The sequence below is a fragment of the Phyllobates terribilis genome, unplaced genomic scaffold, assembly GCF_046119375.1.
Source record: "Phyllobates terribilis strain yellow unplaced genomic scaffold, ASM4611937v1 Scaffold_9__5_contigs__length_417890890, whole genome shotgun sequence".
NCBI lineage: Eukaryota > Metazoa > Chordata > Amphibia > Anura > Dendrobatidae > Phyllobates > Phyllobates terribilis.
In genome coordinates, this window is record NW_027362769.1 from 5,920,346 (window position 1) to 5,935,441 (window position 15,096).

Here is a 15,096-nt window from a genome sequence, read left to right on the forward strand (position 1 = left end):
CCGCTGCTTCTTCTTCGGCCGGGCCAGCACTGCACCTGTTAACTTCCCTGTGTGCAGGCCTGGCCGCGTCACAACTAGGAGACACGGCCCTGTGCGCGGACGTGTCTGCTAGTGTGACGTCACGCAGTGCGCGCCCAACCTGCACTGCTGTACCGGAGAGAAGCTGGACTACTGGAGCCGAGCCTGGGGTTGGTGAGTGTGTGTGTGAGTGTGTGTGTGTGTGCAGGCAGATATCATTGTGTGATGTCTGTTTATATGTATTTTTGTGTTTCAAATGTGTTTATGCGTGTATGTATATGTCTGTATATGTTTGTGTGTGTGCATGACTGCGTGCGGCCTCCTGCTGTCTCTGGGGGGGTGCCGTGTGGCCTCCCGCTGCGTATAGATGGCACCGCGCGGCCTTCTGCTGTGTATAGATGGCTACGTGCGACCTCTCGCTGTGTATAGATGGCTTTGTGTGGCCTCCTGCTGTGTATAGATGGCTACGTGGGGCCTCCTGCTGTGTATAGATGGCTACGTGCGACATCTCGCTGTGTATAGATGGCTTCGTGCGGCCTCCTGCTGTGTATAGATGGCACCGTGCGGCCTCCCGCTGTGTATAGAAGACTACGTGCGGCCTCCCGCTGTGTATAGAAGACTACGTGTGGCCTCCTGCTGTGTATAGATGGCTACGTGTGCTCAATATTAAGCCATACAATTAATGTAAGGCTATGTGCCCACGATGCGGAATCCAAGCGTTCCAATGCAAGTCAATGGCAGTGAAAACGCAGCGTTTACGCAAATTTAATGGTAGAGCTACGGATTTTTCCGCAGTGATAATTCGCAGCGGAAATTTCCGCATCATGTGCACAGCACATGCAGATTATCATTGGGGAACATGGCAGACCTTCTACCAAGCGTTTTTTAAGTGTTTCTGCAGCGGAATTGCTGCTGCGGAAATGCTTAAAAAACGTATAGTGGGCACACAGCCTTAGGAGGCGATAGACTCCCTTTAAGGAAGGCCTATATATTTAATAGCATAATCTAAACATCACATGTGGGGGTGGATCTGGTCTCTGCATGCCAGGTATTCTGACAATGCACACTGACAGTGCGCTCTCGTGCCGGCTCATTACTATCTTATATGAGCTGGCGAGAGAGCACACTGTCATTGTGCACATCACACAGTACACATAATGCAAGGACCATCCCCTTAAACAAAGGTCACTATGATGCTTAGTTTCAGGGAGGGGGCAGAGGCTGCAGCAGGGACCACAGCCTACACCCTCTGATGATGCTTCAGTTGAGTGTCCCAGCATGCACTGGGTTCCTCAAACAAAGTGTCATCAAAGAGGAAGTAAAAAAAAATAAAGCAGTTGGATAGTTTAGTTAGGTAAGAACAGGGAATTTTTAATTAAACAGTATTAGAAAACAGATTTGATTATGGCATTAAATACATAGGGATTTAGGATGAAAATGAATTCATATTTCAGACCATCCCTTTAAGGCTAGCTTGAAAATGACAATGTTTAGAACAAGAAATAGATAATTTAAAGAATATTAAACAGCAGAGAACAGAGGAAACAGCTTAGAAATTCAAAAACTGTCTGCAGATGCCAAAGTTTTAGAATCTGCATAAACCTCTATTATCCTGAGCAGCTGCAGATAGCCCATATGGAGCATTTCATTCAGCAGGATGTATGAAGTCAGCCAGGAAATAACATGATCTCCACTTTCTTGCTATGTGCTCAGTGTCAGACTGAGGTGCGAAGGGCCCACCAATAGCATTGACTCCAGGTGCTAACCACTGAGCCACCGTGCTGCCCTTCTATTTAAAGCGAACCTATCACTAAATTTATTAGTATTTTATTTAAAAGCTCAAGTAAAAATATCAATTATTTGACAAAAAAATTATAATCAAGGCATATACCAAGTGGTAGAAAAACTGCCTTTCTTGGCAGGAGCCTCTCACTAAACTGAGCCTCCCCAAGCTCCTCTGCTATGCTGACCTCACTCTCCTATGATGCATTGAACCAAGGGAAAGTGATCAGTAATCTGCTGGTCTGCCCTCTGTAAATGATACTAGAGATGCCCAGCTAGGGGTAAGAGGAGATGCAGAGCAGGATCACTGGGTTGCTGTATACATTGGTAACTATCCTGCCAGTGAGTCAGCAGTAACCCAGTGATCCTGCTCTGCATCTGCTGCTACAGCACAATCAGCTCTGGGTCTGCGGTAGTCCTATAACTTCCTCCATAACTCACCAGGCAGTGAGCTGGAGCGCTGCCCTGTAAGTATATATATGTGCGTGTTTGTGTATATATATATATATAATGTATATGTGTGTGTAATATACATACAGTATATATGACTGACACTGGCTCTGCATTGGGGCACAGCTGTCAGTCGGGGGTGCGGTTAGAGCCGCTTTCTTTAGTCAATGCGATGACTGAACCGCCCCCACCCCCATGACTGAAACCGAATGATGGCGAGGAGAATAAAGTTAATTTTCTCCTCGCTGGATTCAGCTGCGTGCAGGCACTGGGCAGCATAGTAACACTATTAACCTGCAGATTAACCACATATCTGCAGGTTAATAGTCTTATTTCTGTTGACAGGTTCCGTTAAATTTTGTAGTACAATACTTCAATAAAATGGCGCCGAAGTCAGCGTGTGCGTATACCATGCCTTCCGGTGCCATTTTTTTTTAAGACACTGTGTCTGTGAATTCGCATATAGAGTATCTTAAAACAAAAAGGCGCTGAAGACCACTGTATGTGCACGCGCTGATTTCGGCACATTTTATTGAAGTATTGTACTACAATGTCAACATAGCACTGCACACGTGCCGGCCATAGGGATAATGGCGACGACTGGCGTGTACGCACTGCTATATTGACATTGTAGTAGAATTCTTCAATAAAATAGCGCCAGAGTCAATGCGTGCGCATCCCGTGATATACAGCGCCATTTTATTGAAGACACTGTGTATAGTATCTTACATAAAATGGTGCTGGAGACTGCGGTATGCGCACTCGCTGACTCTCGCGTCATTTTATTATTGCGTGTGATACAGGTTGTAGGAGGCCGCTCCTTTCCCGGGATGAAGAGATGGCGGGGAGTCAGGATCACCGAGGTGGAGGCCCTGGCCAGGAGCGTGGCATATGAGTAGTGAGTGACTGATTGGCCGCATGTGTCTGCAGCATTGGCGCCAGCACTACGGCGCCATAGCGCGATATACACATGCGCTGACTCCAGCGCCACAATGCGTGACATCTCTGGTTATATTATAGGTGTGTGTATAATAGCAGCACAGTACTATTGTGGGTTCAATACTTCCCCAAGCAACCAGGCAAAAGCCTCCAAGTATAAGAAAAGGCAGCACTCCAATGGAAATCATTTCCACTGGAGTGCTGCGTCGATATATATAATTATATGTACATACATATACACAGTCACACTTGCTGTGTGTACTCTGTAGCCTTTTTTCTGGCTCCACACACAGTATATACAGTATAGATAGAAAACCCCTTTATATACACTTTCCGTGTTCCTATAACGGTGCTGTTTGGGAAATGAGCTGTTAGGGTTGCTAAACAACTGCTGACCAGAGGTGCTGCCTAGCAACCAGCCTGTAATCTGGGGGCGTGTCTCATTAGAACACAGCACGCTGATCTGCCAATCCCAAGATGGCGGCTCCCATAAACTGATTTTCTCATAACACAATTTATGTAATGGTAGTCATCATTCTTCAAAAAGTAGTTTATTTATTTCTACAAGTCTCCTTACTGTAATATACCATAGGATGTGTGAAGGCGATAGGCCCTCTTTAATAATTAACTGGGTAGTTTGTTAAAAGAATTATGCCTTTGTCTGTACATAGTGGATAAAGTATATTCTGCCAACTACTGTTCATATAGAGTGATGCCCACTTCTGCAGAGGGGCCCACCGGAGGATTCACCTGTTCTTCTATGGGACAGTCTGAGCCTGTACAGTATGTGTTCTCCATTAAGGCCATAGGGATTGAATGAAGAAGGACATTCTTTGTTTAGCTTGTGCCAAGCCCAATAGCATGTTCCCAAACACAACCTTCATACTGCAGACTCTTCAGTATCGTTAACCTTAACAATTACATGACAAGACAAAATTACTGACTCTTAATGGCAATCTAGTAATAGACACAAGTTCATCCAGTTCAGATTGCTGCTTTTTTATATTGATCCAGAGGGGGAAACATAAAAAGAGATAAATGTGGACGCTTCTAGACTTCAAAGAAATTAGAATTAAAGGGAACCTGCCAATGGAATGATGTTAATTCAGGTGATCGGGGCAGTGAGAAGCCACTGAGGACACGTGGTCGCCAGGTGCCCTTATAAAGTATGCCTTCTCTGGACTTCCCCTGCGTTTTGCAGTATAACAAACATGTCTGCAGTAATGAAGCCGGTGTCTGATTCATGCCAACTGCGGTTGGGAAGCATTAATTAGATGACGAGTCCCTGTGATCCATAGATCTATAAAGATAGTCTTATTGACAGAGGTTTGGTGCAATGCTATCAGTGCATTACTAATACTAATCTCTTTTTATTATATTTTGTTATTATGTTATATATCTTCATCATCTGTGTATGGCAAAGGCGTTTAATAACAGTGAGATTTTATTTTCAACAGGGACCACCAGGCTCCCAAGGACCAAGAGGGGAAAGGGGCCCAAAGGGGAAACCTGTAAGTTAATGTTCATCATAGATTCATCATACATTTACTATACAATGATGTTGCCAAACAAACTTTAATTGTGTGTATAATTATCCAGTTTATTGCTGAAATTGAGGAAGAATATAGATGAAATATTTAATAGTAATAATTTACATAACCATGTTTTTAAAATATACATGAAATGGAAATGAGTTCACATTTTTAGTTTTTTGTTTTTTTCTCCTCCAGAATTGTATTTGTCCCAGCAGTTTAGTGATTAGCATTGTTGAAGTTCAGGGTTCATGTACGTGGATTTTCTGTGTGTTCTCCCCATGTTTGTGTGGCTTTCCTCCAAGTACTACAGTTCGGGATGCAGTTTCAATGGAAAACATAAGCTATTTAGCCTATGTTTTCTACTCAAGCCATGCTCCACACTGTATGTGTGCTCCTGCTTATAATGTATGTGGGGAAATCTCCCCACCTCTCAATGTATGTGGGGAGATTTAAACAATCAGTGGGGGTCTCAGGACCTGGACACCCACAATCTGCTTATAAGGACACTGAAATATGAAAAAAACAACTTATAAGGGCTTAGTAACTCTTTAAAAGCTCTGTATAGAAAAGCATGCCATAGAGATGTCATGTTCTTATATTCCTGGGTGATAACTCCCACTCTCCCTCTCCCTCTCCCTCCATCAGTAATGATAATGGACGGGAGCCATTTGCATTTGCTCCTCATGAACACTGGATGTCAGTGCTGCTTCACAGAGTAGTAGTGAGGACACAATTCAATGTGACCATACTTCATGTGATACCAAAAATGTCATGAATCACAGTAACATAAATACGGGGGTTCTATTACACTGATTTTTTTCATATATGTTTAAGAATTTAGAAATAAATCATCCACAAATATTTATAATCATTTGCATGAACTGTTTCAAATCTAAGATAAAGCAAATTTGCTTAGGAAGATTCATATTTTACATTTCTAGTTTTTATGTTATCGAACTAGAATTACAAAGTATCACCATAACCATGGATTATACCATATCCTCATGTGCCCCCTATTTTACTGGCAGCTTTAATCAACTATATCAGAGGCAAAAAAAAAAGAATGAAGTATTTTTGGATATACTGTATCCATGGACCTAATAAGTAGAAAGTCAGGTTTGAAGTACTGCAGCACGGTAATATTACACTCCTCAACACTGAAATCGCAGAACCAACAAGGAAAAGTCATGGAATTATGAAAATCGCAGGATCGATAGACAGGTTAATGATATGCAAATGATGAAAAGATGGAAACATATTTTTTAAAACTTCTTGATTTACTCAGCGTTGAATATGAGCACCACGTGCAGAAATACACTCACACACCTTGGCTGCTACCGATAAGGTTATTAATGGTTGTCTGAGAAATGTTCTGCCATGTTGAATGTACTTTGGCATGAAAATCATCAAGATCCTCTGCTGGTCTCTTTGCAATTGCCAACCAATGATGTCTCCCATCAAGAAGATCCAGGACAAGGACAGAGATGCTGCAGGACGTTGTAGCACATTTCTAGAAATGGTACTGCTATTTCTCCAAAGTGTCCAAGGAGCCTTTTTTCAAAGTGACAATGCCAGACCGCATGTTGCTCGTGCGACTTTGAAAAAGCTACAAGAAGCAAAATGAACAAAAACCCTGCTGGAAATAAATAAAAAGTAAGGCTTCTAAATAAAATAGGGTTCTTAGTAACACTGTTTTTGATCAAAAATGGTATGTAAGCCATCCCACCATCGACAAGGTGAACCCATTCGGAACAGTCTCACACTGTCTAATATTAAAAACCGTGCAACTTCGAGCAGCCTACTTGACATAAAAGTGCTACAATGACCTGCATAGTCTCTGGACTTGTCTCCCATTAGGCACATCTGGAACGTCATTGGTCAACAAAATAAAAATCTTCAATTTGGAACAATTAGAAAACCTGTCAAGTAATAAAAAAATTACATTTGTATTTGTATGAAATGAAATCTCCCTATGTCACCTTCAGATAAGCATAAGAACTGATAATGAAACTGACATTTTTGCTGGATCAGCGTCATAACTGTGCCTCCTGAATTAAATTTGTTATTATAACTGTACATGACAAAAGAAACCCATTCTTTAACATTTTTCTCAAGGGTGCTCGAGGGCCTGGTGGAATCGATGGAGAACCTGGTATTCCTGGACAGCCTGGTGACCCAGGTCCTCCTGGGCATCCTTCTCTCCCTGGAAGTCATGTAAGTAAAGACTGATAACTTTTTATATTAAATGTAGTTAAACATGCAGGGCATTTGCTTCAAGATAAATAAGACATAATATACCAATATCACTCATGTCACATAATGAGTATATAACATATGATAGCTTGTATTAAGTACACTTAATAGAATTTGTTTGGGAACATTGGTAAATTTGAGACTAATCGTGAAATCATCTTAGTAACTCTTCATGACAAGGTTTATAGCTGTGCAATGGAAACATGTAGTGTTATTGTAGGTGTATAATGTGTTGTATATCTGCCATGTGTGCGGATAGAAACAGTGACCTAAAACTAGGAAAAAGTGGATAGAGAAATACTAAAGAGGACATGTTTCAGGATGGCAGCATTCTATAGGCCTCCTGCTGCAAAAAAAATAATGTCACTGTAGCACAGGGGTGGTGAATCTCAGGCCGGAGGGCCATTTACAGCCCTTGATGACCTTTTATCCAGCACCCGGGCAGATTCCTGGGGACCGCAGTGCTTGGACCAGAAGCTGTATTTTGCCAACCAGCAGCCCTTTAATTTCTTCTTGCTCTGTGAGTACGCACACGCAGTGTTCACTACTGAGTGCTGAGGGGCGTGCAATGAAAGATTACGTCCTGACACCAGTGCCAGCGTCAGGACATACTTTGTGAGTGAAGTCAGCGCCTGATTTGTACGGCTCCTGGAGGATGGTATATATATCCAAATGGCCCTTAGCAGAAAAACAGTTCCCCACCCCTGTTATAGCACTATATCACTGTAACAATGTCACTGTATCACTGCTTTACATTGTGAATGTCCATATCACCATTCCTAGAAAAATAATGTGCATATTTTATTTATTTTTTTTAAGTTTTACACGTTGGTGAAATGCAAGCATTTGTAAATCAATGATACATTATTGCTTTAAAAGAATTCTGTCTGCAGGATTTTACCCCCCCCCCCCCCCCGCAAACTAACTATATATTCGCATGTAGCTCTTTCACAGACAATACCTTTACATGACAAGTCCATTTACTGAGAAATCAGCATTTGAACTGATGTGCAAATGAGGCTCAACCACTATGGTAGATATGAAGCCTCTGTCACTTCAGCTCTATTCCTCATTCATCACCTCCTCCTGCCTGACTGACAGCCTCTATGATGTGTGACTTCAAGAAAAGGAGTCATCAGTCAAGCAGGAGGCGGCATCGCTGGCTGGAGCAACAAAGGCATTAGATCTACCATAGCTCTTAAGCCTCATTCCATATAAATTATAAATTCATACACTGATTTATCAATAACGGACTGGCCATATAAACAAATTGCTGGACTTGTCTTTGAAAAAGCTACCTGCAGATATAAATAACTTGGGGTGTGAAATCCTGCTGACAGATTCCTTTAAAGTTTTACATGTCAAAAACAATCAAGAAGCTCCTGTGTGGACAGTTTAAAGGGGTTGTGCAGTAACACCATATTAAGACCTGTCAATAGGATATATCAAGAATTAGATGGGAGGGTCTAGTAGTGATCACCAGAAAACAGCTTTGGCAGGGGCTGGACATAGACACATGGAAGGGAGATGCAGAGCACAGAGCCATTCAATAGTTAGCAGCCGCTGTCGTGTGCTGCAGAACAGCTCTTATTATAAAGAACAGGAGGTGTTCTGCATTATTCAGCAGTGGCCGCTCACCACTGGGTGGAGCTGTGCTCTGCCTCTGTGTTCTATGTGTTTACATCTACCTGCAGATAACAGCTGATCCATGGGAATGCTGGAGGTTGGACCCTACTAATTTCATATTGATGATCTATTCTGAGAATAGATCTTCGATATGGTATGACCGGACAACCTCCTTAAACAGTAAAGAAAGTGCCTAAGTAGCTGCCCATTTCAGTCATAAATACAGGACTGTATCTTCTCTATAATGAATTACTGAAACATTTTGCTTTAGTTTTAGTTCTCTTTTTCTTTTTTATAGCCATTTTCTTCTCAAATGCAAGGTGGCTTTGATGAGAAATCTGGACTTGGGTCTCAAGTTGGACTGATGCCTGGTTCAGTGGTAAGAAATATTCAAATTTATGTTTTTCAATTCTCAACAGTAACATCAATGGAATATGTGTTATTTTGTAAGCACATATTGCGCATCATCCTGAGACCTAGCACCATTTGTCACCTCCTCTGGCATAACTCCAGTCAGGGGCATCACACATTATCTAATGTAAGACACAGGACAGATCAAGAGATCCTCCATTTATACTCTACATATTGCACCTTAAGGCTATGTTCACACGTGGCGTTTTTGCAGTTTTCTTTATGCAAATTTTGAGCTGCTTACAAAAAGAAGGTTTTGCTTAGTTGTTGCTGCATTTTTTGCTTTGTTTTTGCTGCGTTTTTGGCAGGGTACATTTGTTTTTTGTGTGTGCTGATAAAGTTTAGTGTAGAAAAAAGACATCTGATTCAACTTCTTCAGGTTTTGGCACCAAAAGTGCAGCAAAATCTGATACCTGTGTTTTTTTCAATGTGTTTGCACTTACTCATTGCTTTCAATGGGTGAAAAACACTGAAAAAACGCTGAAAGAAGTGACATGCTTCATTTTGCAAAAAGGTAGCTCTTTGGCAAAACAGTCAGGAAAAATAAACAAGGTGTGTGCATGAGATTTCTGAAATCTCATAGACTTTGCTGGTACTGTAAGGCTATGTGCCCACAATGCAGAAATGCACAGGATTTTTTCCTGAGCGTTTCTGCATCTCCCTGGCAGAAAAAAACGCATGCGGATTGTACATGAGGATTGTACATGAGGATTGTACATGCGGATTGTACATGCGGATTATACATGTGGATTTTACATGCGTTTTCCTGCCAGGGACATGCGGATGTGAAGTGTTCTTCACATGCATTTCCGCATGCGGGTTGACAAGCGCTTTCCAAGCGATTTTAGCATCACTTGGAAAGTGCTTGACAACTTGGTCACACTATATAAATCCATGCAAACGGCATGGATTTATATACTGTGACCGAAAGAATGGTAAAAAAAAAAAAATCTATACTTACCCTCCGATGGCCCCCGGAGTCTTGCTGCGCTCCTGTCCTGGCTGCCAGCGGATCGCGGTGCCCTGTACTGGAGGACCTACCATCACAAGACTGTGACGTCACCGCAGGTCCTACAGTCCTTCGCGATCTGCCGGCAAGCACAGAGAAGGAGGCCGGGGGCCGTCAGAAGGTAAATATAATCTTTATTTTTTATTTTATTCTTTTTTTTACAGGTTCTATGGTACCTGAGTGTGGAGGAGAGTCTCCTGTCCCCCACACCTGGGTACCATCCGCACATTAGAACGCATGGAATGTGCATCTGCAGATGCAGTGATGTGCTTTTCATGCGTTCTAATGCAAGTCAATGGCGGCGAAAATTCAGCACTTCGCAAAATTATGCGGATTTTTGAGCGCAGCATAAACGTTGTGGACAAATCCACCGCATGGTCATTGACATTGCGTCTTGTCATTGGGGACCATGGAGGACTGATTACCAAGCGTTTCCCAAGCATTTATGCTTCGGAAATTCTGCAGCATAAACGCTTGGAAAACGCATAGTGGGCACACAGCCTAAAACGCAGCTGAAAAGTTGCATAAAAAAACACAGCAAAAAAACGCTGCAAAAATGTCACGTGTCAACATAGCCTAAGATGATATTTACTGCTCATATAGAATTTTTTTATTCATGTGCTTTGCTGAATGGAAACAATTTTTTTGTTTTGAATATAATATCTTTTTTCCATGTTCAATGATTTTGTTAAATGGTGATGTCACAGATATATGATACAGAAGAAAACTGAAAGATGCACAAATGTTTCTTGTCACCCATAAGTTATTGTTACTTTGAATCTGTTTGAAGACCTGCTTGGCCTGTTGTTTTACAGGGGCAAGTTGGACCAAGAGGTCCACAAGGTCTACCAGGAAGCCCGGTAAGTAGTCAATAGAGGTATAATAAAATGAATTCTGGGGCTGGTCAATATCAGACAGGTATCTGTAGAACCTGAAAGCAAAGCCCAATGTAGCTATTTTTCCATAGAACAACAAAGGTCATGAATCATGAGCAATAATATTTAGTATGCTGTGCACTTTAGTCAATAACCTCAGGAATAACATTCAATGGCTGCTCTTTGTTATTCATTAGTACAATTAGCAGCCAGTACCTAATGGAAAACTCAGCACTTGAATAAATATTCAGCATATACAAAGTAGGTACAGTATCTGATTGTAAATTGTGCTTTTTTATCAATAGGGCATTCAGATTCCTGGTACCTATAGAGTAAAAAAGTATGCATTTTGTACCTCTGTTGGTCAGTAATAATATAGTCTGTCTGGTTACTGCACCTATACTGTCAATGTTCCGCTGCTTGCAGTCAGTGATATTCTGGTGCTGTTAATAATTGAAGCATTTAGCTGCATTTCTATTAGTGGTCCAGTATATTGTCCCGGGCGTTGGTGGACACAATACACAGTTGGTTGGGTCTATCAATGTCTTTCCAGTTGCCTGAAAAAAATGTAGCACATGGGCACCAATGCAATATACATACCAGAACCCCCACCATGATGTGACATTTGTAGTATCTTTGTACCCTTATATAGAGCTCAATTGGACATCTAAGGTACCAGGACCATCTAAGTTACCAGACTGCAATTTCTGTATCCCATATGGATAAACCAGTGCAAAGAAGTCTTAAAGTTGTGCAATAGCTTAATAAAATTGTCAGTTCCAAGTAACCAAATGCATTAGTATTATAAAATATGAATATCTGTTTAGAACTGCCTTCACGTGGAACCAAACAATGCAAGTCCAAATATAATTCAATTCTGTGGCGATTCATGGTAATTCTTACTATTATGATCTGGCATAATAATTATCTTATTATATTTTATCAGTCTCCAGATCAATGCAATAAACTGTGCTATAGCATTGTTTGTCCATCTCAATATAGAAATGTCCTCTTTATTTCCTGTTAGGGTGGAATGGGACCTCCTGGCCCTAATGGAGAAGCAGGTGAACCAGGCCCTATGGTGAGCACAAAGAGTCTGCTTACTTTTTATGTGATATTATTTTGATACAAATTAAATAGCTGTTAAGTAGAATCGGTGAGTAACTGATGGAAAAAAATCACTTACTGTAAACTAAGCAAAGAGAAAGGCATGGTTGAATTGGAGACCTATTTAAATGGGAGAATATTTCCATATAGATCAGAATATATGTCAGTATGTATATATATAGATATATACATATCTATCTATCTATATACAGTATATATATTCCTAGAGGAAGTTGATAGTCTATCTCTGCATAAAGTAAGTGTTAGGTCAGGAGAAAAAGAGGGCCCCTGTGCTGGAATAGTATATGGGCCCTTTTCAGTCGCATAGCTCATCATAATGCTCTAACCTCTTGGCCCCATGTGCAGCTGCACAGGTTGCACCAATGGTATGTCCACCCCTGTGCTATGTTATGGGAGGTGAGTGAGTATATCTACAAGATGTATAGTTAAAGGCAAATTTGCAAATAATCTTCAGTAAAAATGTCCTACTATTTTACATCTATTGCAGATCTATGTGCTTCCTTGGTTACAAAATTACGGACAGGCCCTTTGCAGTCCATCAATCCTCTTATTCTTTATAGCACATTTTAGTGAAGACTAGCTCTAAACAGAATATAGATGGAAAGGAACATTAATTTGTTTTGTAAAAGTGCTGGTTAGAAATACAATATAATTTATAGCTATGAATTGCAATGGCTGTTAATGATTATAACTCTTTGAATTAGGGTTCAGTTGGTCCACGGGGCCCTGAAGGTCCTCCAGGAAAACCAGGAGAAGATGTAAGTTATGTGCTCAATTGTCAATACTTCATTAAGTCATAGTTAAAGCTTAAGATTCCCAGACATTAAAATAAAAATAACCTTAAATGATACAAGGTCTGGAAGAATAGACAGTATATTGTGCATTTATTAAATCATACCTGTACAGTAGTCAACCTTAATTTCTATGGTATATTTAACGTGACACCACTTTTATAAATAGGAGTTATATGGATTACATGGAATTTAAAATATAGGAAATTGTGAAATAATGATTCATTCCTTTCTTCTTAATAAGATATTGATATGCAAATAAATAAGAATTAGACGCTACAAAGTGATTTTTTAAAATGGCAATGAATTTTCCTGGCAAAAAATTGTATTACTCTATTTTTGTGTAGCCAACCACTTGCCTTGTGTTTTGTCGATAATGAATTTTAGACAGAGCAGACATATTTCTTTATAAAGATCTTAAAAGTACCTTTTTCTGAGTTTCTGGGAATACCTTGCAAAAGTCACGGATTTCAAAGCGAAGAGGCATGTGTTTTCTCATAATTTCAATTGTATGTATTTTTTTAAGGGTGAAGCAGGAAGAGCTGGACAAACAGGAGAAACAGGATTTCCAGGATCTGTAGTAAGTATTAAACTTAATTCTTTTTTTTTAATTAGGGCTGCCCAGCAGTGCATCAGTGTGTTGGTTTATGTTGGCCAGCCATGTATACAAATAGAGAATAGAACTGGCTAATGGATAGTGGTAGCTCAATCAAAGATGTTGGTAGGTGAGACTTAAATGGGTATTCTCAAGTTTGATAGGTAATAACTTCCCGATCGCTAAGGATCCAACCACTGAGATCCCCACCGATCCCAAGAATTGGTGCTTGGAAGAGACCCATGTGAATGGAGCGGTGGTTGATCATACGGATTACCACTCCATTCATTCTTATTGGAGTGCCAAAAACCAGGCTAGCAAAGCTCTTCGCTATCTTCGACGGTCCTATTAAGAATGAATGGAGCAATAGTATGCATGGTCAACTATTGCTCCATTCACAAGAAGCTCTTCAGAGACCTCATTCTCAGGAATGGTAGTGGTCTCAATGATTAGATCCCCAGTGATCGAGAAGCTATCCCTTATCCTCTGGAAATGGGATAATTGCCAAACTTGAGAATAGGGGCGTAACTATAATAGGTACAGGGGTTGCAATCACACCCAGACCCTGGAGCCTAAGAGGGCCCAAAAGGTCCCCTTAGCCCATATGAAAAGACTATTACTATTAAAAATCCCCAATAGCTGTGGACCCTGTTTGAGATTTTGCTGGGGCCCATGAGCTTCAAGATACGCCACTGCTTGAGAATGCTCATTTAATACACTATGTAAGTGAATAGTCTGTTGATGTTTTTTTGTACGGTCACTTCCCTATTGTCCATTCTGGCCACTAACATACACATGTGACAGCAGTTCATTTCCTTTGGTAAATGAATCATCAGGCACACTCAAATCCATTATGCCTGATTCTTCTTTTTCAACTTGATTCAGGCTACCTTCGATACTTTAGATTGTGAAGTTTAGCCAAAATGTATCTGAAGTCCATGGCCATTTTTAGGCTAAGATCTATTAGTGCAATGTAAACACACTCAAATTTCAATGTGGCTCTACTACTACAAGCACTAGTGATGAGCGAACGTGCTCAGTGATACTTGGATATCACTCGAGTATCTGGGTGCTTGGATTTGCTCGGCACTCGCCGAGCATTGGCTAGTGCTCGACTTTAATGCTTGAATCCCCCCCTCATGTTTGGTGCCTGTTACACAGCCAAAAAGCATGCGGGGATTGCCTGCCAGTCACTGTAATTCCATAGCCATGTTGTTAATGGCATTACTGTGATTGACTGGCCGCCTTTCCACATTAGAGGGTATAAAAAGACTGGCAACGCCAAACTCGGCACACTGATGCCATTACACAGCTCAGAGACAGTTGAGATTGAAGGGAGAGAGTAGTTGTCCACGCCTCTGTCTGCACAGTTTCAGGAATCAGTGTCCTCTAGTGGTGATACTGGGGCTGATGCTGAATCATCATACTAAAAGTCCTTCTCATGGCTAATCTTGTGCTTTGCTGTTTCTATGCAATACATTCTACATTTAGCCTAAAGACAGCTGCTGGAGAAAAAAGAGTGGCTGAATAAAGCCTCTAGGCATGGCTCAGGGCTTTGCAGTCCATTGCTAAATATATAGCTGCTACAGGTGACCACATTTTTTTTGTTCCAAAAATTGACTGTTGTCATCCATACAGCTTAATCTAATTGGAGTGAAATTACAGTAGTTTGAAACTTAAAAAA

General features: G+C 41.0%; 1 protein-coding gene across 2 annotated transcripts in view; it reads left to right on the forward strand.

Annotated features, from left to right (window-relative positions):
* The window catches only part of COL5A2 (collagen type V alpha 2 chain), a 386,801-nt gene that overhangs the window by 263,193 nt on the left and 108,512 nt on the right, over positions 1–15,096 (forward strand). The window contains exons 6-12 of one of the 2 annotated variants that reach the window (XM_073646295.1): positions 4,647–4,700; positions 6,840–6,938; positions 8,902–8,982; positions 10,839–10,883; positions 11,926–11,979; positions 12,731–12,784; positions 13,344–13,397. In XM_073646295.1, the coding sequence (XP_073502396.1) occupies positions 4,647–4,700; positions 6,840–6,938; positions 8,902–8,982; positions 10,839–10,883; positions 11,926–11,979; positions 12,731–12,784; positions 13,344–13,397 (441 nt within the window). The remainder of the gene's footprint in view (positions 1–4,646; positions 4,701–6,839; positions 6,939–8,901; positions 8,983–10,838; positions 10,884–11,925; positions 11,980–12,730; positions 12,785–13,343; positions 13,398–15,096) is intronic. The other variant, XM_073646296.1, reaches the window with a different exon arrangement.